Source organism: Crocodylus porosus, unplaced genomic scaffold, assembly GCF_001723895.1.
Source record: "Crocodylus porosus isolate Cpor-Errol unplaced genomic scaffold, CroPor_comp1, whole genome shotgun sequence".
Taxonomy (NCBI): Eukaryota; Metazoa; Chordata; order Crocodylia; family Crocodylidae; genus Crocodylus; species Crocodylus porosus.
Genome location: NW_017728949.1, coordinates 82148262 through 82159567, shown reverse-complemented (window position 1 = coordinate 82159567; position 11306 = coordinate 82148262). Strand labels below are relative to the sequence as shown.

Genomic DNA, 11306 nt, shown 5'->3' with positions numbered 1-11306 from the left:
CTCTGGGTGCAGCCCTCCAGCCAGTTGGCGACCCATTTGACTGTGTGGGTGTCGACACCACAGCCCCCCAGTTTCTTAATGAGAGACAGTTTCGAAGGCCTTCCGGAAGTCCAGGAAGACCATGTCCACTGCTGCCCCTGCAACTAATGATTTGGTAATCTGATCATAGAAGGCCACCAGGCTGGTCTGACAGGACCTGCCACTGATGAACCCGTGTTGGTTGCCCCTAAGCATGAAATCCCTGCTGGCCTCTCGTGGATGTGTGCCAGAATAATTTTCTCGAACAGCTTGCCTAGGATCAAGGTAAGACTAACTGGCCTATAGTTTCCCAGGTCCTTCCTTCTTACCCTTTTTTGAAGATGGGAACCATGTTGGCCCTCTTCCAGTCCTCTGGCTCCATACCAGAGCACCACAAGTGCTTGTAAAGCCATGCCAGGGGTCCTGCAATGACCTCAGCCAATTCCTTTAGTACCCTAGGGTGGAGATCATCTGGACCAGCTGACTTGAATACGTCCTGTCCCTCCAGAAGCTCCCTAACTAGTTCCTCACTAACCCTTGGCTTAGGTGCACCTCCCCTGGGGCCTGAAGGGGGCCCAGCGGGGGTGGGGGGCGGGGGTGACTGTTCCAGTCCCTGCTTAGGAAGATGGAGGCAAAGAAATCGTTAAACATGTTGGCTTTGTTGTCTGGTGTGACGACCAAATTTCCTAACGTATCCTGCAGGGGCCCCACATTACCCGGAACCTTCTTTTTACCCCCCATGTATTTAAAGAAGGATTTCTTATTGTCCTTAATCAGGGCAGCTAGTCCCAGTTCCATCTCTGCCATGGCCTTCCTGACTGCCCCCCTACATCCCTGAGCAACTGCAGTATAGTCATCCCTGGTGATGTCCCCTCCTTTCCATTGGGCGTACACCTCCCTTTTAGCTAGCAGACATTCCCAGATGCTTTGGTGAGCCATGGGGGCTTGTGTGCCCTCCTGCTCCCTTTGATCCTCATTGGGATTACCTCCCTTTGGGCTTGGAGGATCGTCTCCTTAAGGAGCGACCACTGTCCTTGGACACCTGGCTCCCCTCCCCTCTGGGACCTCAGTGCTTCCCTGACTATTCTCCTTAGTTCATTGAAGTTTGCCCTCCTGAAATCTAGGGCTGCTGCCTTGCTGCAGGCCTTTGCCACCTTGCGCTAAATGGTGAATTCTAGCAGGTGATGATCACTGTTGTCCAGGTGGTCGAGCACCCGCAGCCCCCTCAACAGGTCATCTCCCATGGCCAGCAGCAGATCCAACAAGGCGTCTCCCCGGTGGGGCTGTACACCTCCTGGGTTAGATGGAGGTCCTGCATTCTGGCTAAGAATCTATGCAAGCAGTCAGTTCTTGCTGACTGCTCTTCCCAGCAGATGTCCAGGAAGTTCAGGTCCCACATGACTACCACATCCTTAGACTTCACTACCTCCGTGAGCTGACCTAAGAATTCCTGGTTGAGCTCTTCCCCTTGGTTAGGAGGTCTGTACTAGACCCCCACTGTTACGTCTCTTTCCCCTCGACTGCCTTGTATTCTAACCCAAAGCACTTCAGAGTGCCCTTTCTCCGATTCTTTGTTAATTGATGAGGGTGGGTATTCCTCCTTAATGTAGAGTGCCACGTCCCCACCTTTCCTTTTTATCCTGACCCTCCTGTACAGCCTATAGCCCTTGATATTCACCACCCAGTCATGTGTTGAGTCCCACCATGTTTTAGTGATCCCCACTATGTCCGGGTTGGTGTCAGCTAGCGGGAGGGTGAGTGAGGGTGAGTTCCTCCTGCTTGTTTCCCCTACTATAGGCGTTTGTGTAGAGGCATTTGAGGCCTCCTGTGGATGTGTGTACTGGCCCCCTAATCACAGCATTACCCTGGCCCCTGTCACTTACCTGTGTATATGTTTCACTCGTCGGTCTAGGCTAGGCTGTACTTTAGGCCAGGTTCCCAGATCAAGAATTTTATGTTGAGCAAGATGGCAGATATCACAAGGAAGGTATTGTGTGATTAGGTTAAAAAGTATTAATAAAATAAATAAAATGTGTGAGCAGGCAACATCTTACAGGGTAAGAAAGGAAGAGAAATCCTGTCAGCAACTTTAAAGAAATACCATAAAACTACCTGTGTTTCTATTTCTGGCTATTGGTACCAAGGTTACACAACTATCTGCAATCCCATCATCTCTCTGAACTCTCATTTTGGTCCTTCCACTGTCAGGGCTCATACCTTTACTCCTCCCAGGATAGTCACATGATTCTACTGCTCTTAGACCAGACTCCTGCATGCAGTACCCTGTTCATAGGCTGTGCATATCCAGCTGGTACAACTGGGCTCAGCATACGTGGTTTATCCCCTTGAAAATCGTGGCCCCCAGTCATGGCAGTGACACAACAGCTTTCTTAAATCAAAATGCTGTTTAATGTTAAGGAAATAACCTAAGAGAGAAATTTTTAAAGTCTCCACATGTTTCTTCCCTACCTATATGGTTAAAAAATCCCAATGGTAGCTCAAGCAGGTTTAGCTTCTTCAATTCACCTGTCTAAAGAGCTCACTACACCTTTTCCAGCTCTAGAGACTCTTTTTATTCAGCCCAAGTTCCTTTGTCCTTCTCAGTCTAGGGCACTGGGTTCTGCTATTCCAACACACTTTAGGCTGAGAAGGGTAACCAAGATGATAAAGGACCAGGAGTGACCAAAAAGGCTAGGACTGTTCAATCTGAAGGACGGCTGAGAAAAAATCAGCTAATATAAAAATCAGGAAGGGTGTGGACCCTTGGAGAACTACTTCTCCCAAGGCAAATAAGTTACACTCCACAAAAGACAAAGCCACATCCTCAGAGTCAGTAGTTCCCCCATTGTCCAGTATGTGTATGCATTTATCTTGAGTTACCATGCGCTTCCTGCTTGTTTCCTTACCAGCGTGCAATTAAACTAAACCAATACAGGCATAGAGTAAATATTCCAAAGATTCATACATTACTACAGAGCAACTCCAGGCTCACCAAAACAGTTTAAGAGTTAAGACAATTTCATCTTTTGGCCACAGAAATCAGCATGGCCAAATAAACAGCCACTATTTAAGAAAGGCAATTTGTGGTATAATTTAAAAATCAATCACTCCTCTTAAACATTCCCTGATTTTATAGCTATAGCATTTCCTAAAATTATCCCTTCTACATTCTTACTGCAGAATTGTGTTCTAGAATCTCAGCTGTTTATCTGCATGTGAAAAAACATGAAAACATGAACAGCGTATGAACCAAAGCAGTACTTCTTTTTGTAAGCTACAGAGTCTGTAAAAATAGTTGAATTATGCCAACAGCCCCATTCATTTCATTGACATGTGGACTCTGAAACCTAACAATGGCAATTAACTTGACAATATTGTTCACTACTAAACATTTTAGTAGAAACATGGAGATAAAGTGCTTACGCAACAATTTCAAATTGCTTCTCACATCTCCAAGTGCCAAGAAATCCAAAACCTCCAGCTTTCCCCTGATAATTTATATGGTGCAGTCATGTGCTGCCAATACAAACATCAAAACAAAAAAACTCTAAATAGAAAAAGTAAACAAATTTAATACCAAAATTACTAGAACTGTTGTACCAATTGCATTATTATTTATCTCAAACTATTAATGTTAAAGTTGATTTTGGCTGCAGCAGAAATTTCAGTTGGCTGCAATACGATTATTATGAAGCTCTGAAGAGAAGCTTGCCACAGAGTAAATGAGATGATGATTATAGATACGTGAAATGTCTCTGCACACATCATAGTTTACTAATATTTACTGTGTGATAAAGTTTTGAATAAGCAACAGACTTCCTACATCTTGCAGCCAATTGCTGTGTGTCATGGGGCAGCCACATTTCCTGGCACTTGGACACTGCAAGATCCTGCCGTAACAGATATCTGATTGGCAGGTTTTAGTAAAACAGAGGACATGTTTGCTGGAGGACATTCCTACAGTGTAGACATCATTGTAAATGGGGTGTCTTTCTGCAAGCTCATCCCTTCAGTTATATCCCACCTGGTGTGCTCTAAGTTGGTTATTTAAGGTATTCTGACATGCTTGAGGGTCACCCCCTCTAAAGGAAGTTTTTAATTCAACACAGAAAGTATGTTTTGTGCTATTTTCCAGTACTGATGGAAAAAGAGCAAAATTCTCCGAATCTTGGAAATCACGTTATTTTTGCCTATGCATAATTAATCTATTACATCTTGAATAGCTATTACCACCTGACAATAATGTGACTTGTATTCATCTGACTGTTTATAAGTAAAAGGAAGAAACAGTAATGCCAACTAAAAAAATGAGACAGTATGACACAGCACCTTTGGGTGCTTGTCATGTTAAGAGCTAGAACAGCCATTAGGGCAGCTGCCAGGTGTGAGCTAGAATAATGAGCCAGTCACATGACCGCAGGAGGGCCCCGGGACTGGAGGAGGGGGCGAAATAGCCTCCCTTTTTGGCACAGACCCTCAGGGCAGAGCCAGAAGTCTGCTGATGGCATCCCGGGTGCAACAACAACTGGCTAAGCTGCTGCTCAGAACACCTTGGAAGTAAGGGGAGGGGCTATGGGGGTGGTAGGAGGCTCTTGGTCCTGGGTGTGACTTGAAACTGCACTCTGCCAGAGAAAGGTGGTCTGGTGGGACTGTCTGTGGTAGGACAGTTACCCAGAAATGCCAAGCCAGTTACTTCCCCAGTGAAAAGCAGGTAGGGATGCCTTAAACCTGCAGCTCCCACTACCTAGTGGGCCAAAAGCAAATGGTGGGGCCAGGCACACCTACTGGGGGGCACCTGAGCCCAGGGGATATAAGACCCTGAGCCCTAGCGTAGAGGGAATAGTATGTAGTGGGGCCAGGCATGACCAGAGAGAGGCACTTGAGCCTAGTGAGGTATAAAACCCCGAGGCCCTAATGTGAAGGATGAGAGTAATGAGTTACAGGGAGAGGGACTGGGGTCAGAGATCCGTCCAGGGCCTAGTGAATTGCCTGGTCACCATGCAGATGAGGGTCATGGGAGACACCCCAAAGGCTGTGCCAGGGCCAGTCAAGGGCTGCGAGTAGGCAAGCCTGATGGCCTGCACAGTCGCTCAAGGGAGCAGGGCAGGTTGGGTGAGGCCCAGAGAGGGGCAGCACATAAGAGGCCCAGTGAGAGAGGGCCGAGTGCAAGAGGCCCCAGTGAGAGGGGCGCAGTATGAATGAGGTCCAGTGGGATGGTGTGAAAGGATGAATGCATGCAGCTGAGTTTGACCCAGCCATGAGCCAGAGTAAAGAGCAACTCCAGGATGCCATCTGCAAGGCATGGGTCACATAAGGGAAGGCTGGAGTCATGTATAAACCACTTGGCATCAGGATCTTAAAACTGGCAGCTTCCCGCTTATAACAACAGGTGGTTCCCAGCAAGTCACGGCAGGTGAGATGGGGCCGACTGCCTTAGATGGAGGGCTGGCCGGTACAGTGACCAGCCATAAGTAAGCTCCCTCGTCACAAGCTGAAATAAAAGGTCAACCGAAATTTCACTTAATTTCACTTAAAATGCAGGGATGAAGTAAAGAAAGTCGAAGTGCAATTGGAGTTGAAGCTAACAAGGGATGTGAAAGGTAAGAAGACGGGTTTTTACAAATATATTGGTAGCAAGAGGAGCATCAGGGAAAGTGTGGGTCCCTTATTGAATGGGGGAGGCAAGCTTGTGACAGAGGATGCAGAAAAGTCTGAAGTGTTCAATTAGCTTTTTGCCTCCATCTTCACAGGCAAGATCAGCTCCCAGAGTACTGCATCGGGCAGCACTGTTTGGGGAGGAGGTCAGCAGCCCTCAATGGTCAAAGAACAGGTTAGGTACTACTTAGACAAGCTGGATGTGTACAAGTCCACAGAGCCAGATGGGATGCACCCAAGGCTGCTGAGGGAGTTGGCTGATGTGATCACAGAGCCATTGGTCAATATCCTTGACAACTCATGACAATCAGGAGAGTTCCTGGATGATTGGAAAAGGGCAAACATAGTACACTTATTTCAGAAATGGATGAAGGCGGATCCAGGGAACTACAGACCATAGGCTCACATATTTCATAGATGCTAGGACTGGAAGGAACCTCATGAAATCATCAGGTCCAGCCCCCTGCCCAAGGGGCAGGAAGTCAGCTAGGGTCAAAGGATCCAAGCAAGATAAATGTCCAAATGTTTCTTGAATGTGTCTAGAGTAGGTGCTTGCACCATCTCTGGGGGGAGTCTATTCCAGACATTGGGGACTCAGACAGTAAGCAAGTTTTTCCTTATGTCCAACCTAAAATGGTTTTGCAAGAGTTTGTGACCACTGGACCTTGTCATCCCCTGGGTGCTCTGTTGAACAGGTGTTCCCCCAGATGCTAATGCACACCCTTTATGTACTTATAGACTACCACCAAGTCACCCCTGAGACTGTGCTTCTCCAGGCTGAAGATAGCTCGCAGCCTCTCTTCATAAGGCCTGTTCTCTTGCCCTCTGATCATGCACGTGGCTCTCCTCCAGACTCTTTCAAGCTGTTCTACATCCTTCCTAAATTGTGGAGCCCAAAACTGGATGCAGTACTCCAGCTGCCGCCTCATCAAAGCCCAGTACACTGGCAGGATGACATCCTGGGTCTTGCTTGAGATGCATAGTAGATGCAAGCCAGAGTTTTGTTCACTTTGGCAGCTGCAGTATCACATTGGTGACTCATATTCATTTTTAGGTCAATCATGACCCCCAAGTCTCTTTCGGTCAAAGTGCTAGCAAGTGTAGCATTGCTGAACCTATAAGTGTAAAGCGGGTTTTTATTCCTGAGGTGGAACACCTTACATTTCTCCGTACTGAATGCCATCAGGTTTTCATCCACCCACCTTGCAAACCTATTGAGGTTGGCCTGGATCACCAGCCTGTCCTCAAGTGTGAACACTCTTCCCCAAAGTTTGGTGTCATCAGCAAACTTGGCCAATCCACTTTTGACAACACTGTCCAAATTGTTTAAGATGACATTTAAGAATACAGGTCCGAGAACGGAGCCTTGGGACACCACTAGTTGCCAAGATGGAACTCAATCAGCATGGCACAACTACCACTCTCTGGGTCTGACCTTGGAGCTACTTCCCCAGTCATTGGACTGTGGAGTAGTCAAGGCCCACAGTTGCCCTACTTTTCAATGAGGACATCATGGGACACCAGGTCAAAGGATTTTTTAAAATCCAAATATATGACATCAACCTCTTTCCTTTTGTCCAGGTGATATATCACCTGGTCATAGAAGGAAACAAGATTGGTCAAGCAAGACCTACCCTCAACAAACCCATGCTGCCTACCCCTCACAATGTTGCCTTCTGTTAGCCTGTCAAGAATGGTTTCTTTGATCATTTTTTTCTAAAATCTTCCTAGGGATTGAGGTCAAACTGATTGGCCTGTAGTTTCCTGGGTCTTCTTTATTTTCTCCCTTTCTTAAAGATGGGCACCACATTGGCCCTTTTCCAATCTCCAGGTACTTCGCCTGAAATATCTCAAATACCCTCACCAGTGGCTGTGCTATGATGTCTTTTACCACTCTTGGGTGTAACCTATCTGGGCCAGCTGATTTATGAGGGACCAGCCTCTCAGCATGCTCCCTCACAAGATCCACACCAACAGTGGGCATATATTAATCTTCACCCTGGTCATCCCATATCACGTTTGGCAGGGTGATCCCTTTGGGCTGGTAAAAAACCAACCCAAGGTAATCATTAAGAAAACTGGCTTTTCTCTGGGTGCTAATAGTCAGCTGCCCCAGCTGGTTTAGCAGGGGTCCAATGTTGCCCTTGTTTTTCTTTCGATTCCCCAAATACCTGAAGAAGGACTTTTTATTGTCCTTGATTCGTGTAGCCAGATGGAGTTCAGTTGCAGCCTCGGCTTTTCTAGTTCGCTCCCTGCTGCTGCGGAACAGCGTAGTATATTCCTCCTTAGCGGTGTTTCCTGTCTTCCACCCATTACACTCCTCTCTTTTTAAACATTGGAGGTCCAGGAGTTGCCTGTCCAGCCAAGGGAGTTGTTGAGCCCTTTTATCACCTTTCCTATGGGTGTGGATGGACTCCCCCTGGGCTTCTAGGATCACTTCCATCATGAACTCCCCTCCCTGTGAAATAATGGCCTCTTAGGGCCTCAAGAACAAGCCTCCTGAGCTTTTAAAAGTCAGCTTTCCTAAAGTCAAGGACTACTGCATTGCTGGCTGACTTGCCAGCTGTGCAATGGATAGTGAAAGTGAACAACTCATGGTCACTGTCACCCAGCTTCCCTTTAATTCTTAGGTCACTGATTAGATCATCCCCTTTGGCCAGTACTAGGTCCAGCAGCGCCTTGCCTCTCGTCAGCCCATAAACTTCTTGGGACAGGCAGAGCTCTCCATGCATGTAAGGAAGCCTTGTGACAGATTGGATTTGACCGAGTCCTCTCCCCACGAGGTGTCTGGGTAGTTGAAGTCTCCCATGACAACCATGCACCGAGAGCATGCAGCCTCAGCCAGTTCCCTGGCAAATTCTTGGTCAAGCACTTGTTCCTGGTTTGGAGGTCTGTAGTAGACTCCTACCATTGTATCCCCTTCACTACATTGTATCCCCTCTGATTCTAACTCAAAGGGTCTCCAAACCAGTCAGCCTTACCTCAATCCCTGGGAAAATCATGGACAAGATCCCCAAGGAACCCATTTCTAAGCACTTGGAGGACAAAAAGGTGGTTAGAAACAGTCAGCAAGGATTCACCGGGGCAAATCATGCCTGACCAACCTGGTTGCCTTCTATGACAAGGTGACGGGCTCTGTGGATGCAGAGAGACCAGTGGATGTGGTGTACTTTGATTTAACTAAGTTTTTGATACCGTCTCCCACAGCATTCTGATAGGCAAGCTAAAGAAGTACGGGGTGGATGAATGGACCATAAGGTGGACAGAAAACTGGCTGAAGCAGCAGGCTCAGAGAATAGTAATCAATGGCTTGATGTCTAGGTTGGCAGCCTGTGTCAAGTGGACTGCCCCATGGGTCAGTCCTGGGACCGGTTTTATTCACTGTTTTCATCAACAAACTGGAAGATGGTACAGAGTGCACCCTCAGCAAGTTTGCAGATGACACCAAGCTGGGGGGAGTAATAGATAGGTTGGAGGGTAGTGCTAGTATTCAGAGTGACCTAGGCAAGTTGAAGGACTGGGCCAAAAGGAATCCCATGAGGTTCATGGGCTAATGCAAAGTCCTGCACTTAACACAGAACCACCCCATGCAGTGCAGCCTGGGGACTGACTAGCTGGGTAACAGCTCTGCAGGAAAGGACCTGGGGGTTACAGTGGACAATAAGCTGAATATGAGCTAGCAGTGTGCCCTTGTTGCCAAGCAGGCTGACAGCATACAGGGCTGCATTGGTAGGTGTGTTGCCAGTAATTCAAGGGAAGTGATTATTCCCCTCTATTCAGCACTGGTGAGGCCACATCTGAAGTACTGTGTTCAGTTTTGGGCCTCCCACTACAGAAAGGATGTGGACAAATTGCAGAGAGTCCAGTGGAGGGCAACAAAAATGATGAGAGGACTGGAGGACATGACTTGAGGAAAGGTTGAGGCAATTGGGCTTATTTAGTCTAGAGAAGAGAAGACTCAGAGAGGACTTAATAGCAGCCTTCAACTATCTGAAGGGGGGTTCGAAAGAGAATGGAGCTGGACTGTTCTCAGTTGGTGGTAGATGACAGAATAAGGAACAATGGTCTCCAAGGTGCAACAAGGGAAGTTTAGGTTAGATATTAGGAAGAATTTTCTCATTAGGAGGGTAGTAAAACAGTGGAACAGGCTACCAGAGAGGTAGTGGAAGCTCCATCTTTGGAGGTTTTCAAAATCTGACTAGACAAAGCCTTGGCTGGGATGAGCTAGTTGAGGATGGTCCTGCTCTGAGCAGGGGGTTGGACTAGATGGACTCCTGAGGTACCTTCCAGCCCTAACTTTCTATGATTATTTGCAAAGTGGAACTGCCAGCCTTGCAACATCAAATAGGGCTAAAAGGCATATGGAACTGCTTTGCCTTGACAGGAATCTTTATAAATGTACCAGATAGTTCATACCATACACATATAAAAAGCATAAGTGAAATGTGCACGTTACCATCAGTTCTGTCCATGATCTCAATGCTACATGCTCTCTGTTCTCACACACTTACTCCCATATGGGTTCCTCCCTTCAACCTCAAGCTCTGCTTCTCCTTGTAGGACAGAGAAAGTGCATCCATTTCATATCATACTAAATTAAAACACAAAAGGTATCCAACAGCCACTGGATTTTTTTTTTCCACTCCTGTCACTATTTTATCCAGCATTAAAACTAATTGTCATCCTTTGCTACTGTAGGATTTTATTTTGTCAAAGTATCCTACTTGGCTTAAAAGCAATTGACCAAATACCTACCAGTTCAGTGAAAAAAGTTTTTGAATGTGGGTGTCCACACTTAAGCACACAACTCTAAGTGTGATCTAAGACCCAAAGTTAATAGGATTTTTTTTCATTCTTGCTAAAAAGGCCTGATTTTCAAAGGCTGTAACAGCTATACCTTATATACAGTATTAAGCACCTCTGAAAATTCAGAGTCCCTCAGCTCTTGCTTTCTTAACTTTAGGGTTTCAAGTTTGAAAGTACTAGCCTATTTTATTATTTGCATGTGAGGATCAAAGCCACTTTCTACCGCAACTTATTATGAGCCCAGGAAATTTTCAAAAACAATTGTATATAGCGCTTTTAAAAAAAATAGTATTAAAAATAATTTGCAAGAATTCTCAGTATTTTCTCACTGTTCAGAGACTTAGACCACTGAAACATCATGAATGCAGTTCTCTAAATTAGTACCAGCCAATCAAGCTAAGAAGTCTTTGGCATTCATTTCCAAACAAAGCATAAACCTAACAGATGCTTTAGCAGATTTTAAGTTTCATGTTTTATCAGAAATCATAATTAATACTTACGTGTTTGTTTCTATACTGAGAAAATTGAGAGAGGCCAAAAATTGTTGCTATGGCACCTCCTCCAATGAGAACAGTTCCTTTTACTGCCTTTCGAAATGCCATTTTTTAGTTCTACAAATGAGAGAGGGAGAGAGAGATTAATACACAGTTCTAACATGCTTAAATCCAGACCGCCTAGAACAGAACACTCATTTAAACTGGAGGTGATGTTGTGGCAGACAGCATTAGGATAACAATATATTAATGTTACAACCATACCAATTCCCAAATAAGTACAAAAATAACATACAGAGAGATTAAAGCAAAAATCCCTTGGAAGAGTGTATG

The 11306-nt window shown here is 45.9% G+C and overlaps 1 protein-coding gene across 2 annotated transcripts in view; it reads right to left on the bottom strand.

Annotated features, from left to right (window-relative positions):
• The window catches only part of GPD2 (glycerol-3-phosphate dehydrogenase 2), a 130876-nt gene that overhangs the window by 98682 nt on the left and 20888 nt on the right, over nt 1-11306 (bottom strand). For both annotated transcript variants that reach the window (XM_019554171.1, XM_019554172.1), the window contains exon 2: nt 10980-11090. In XM_019554171.1, coding sequence (XP_019409716.1) covers nt 10980-11081 — 102 coding nt within the window. In that variant the 5' untranslated portion in view covers nt 11082-11090. The remainder of the gene's footprint in view (nt 1-10979; nt 11091-11306) is intronic.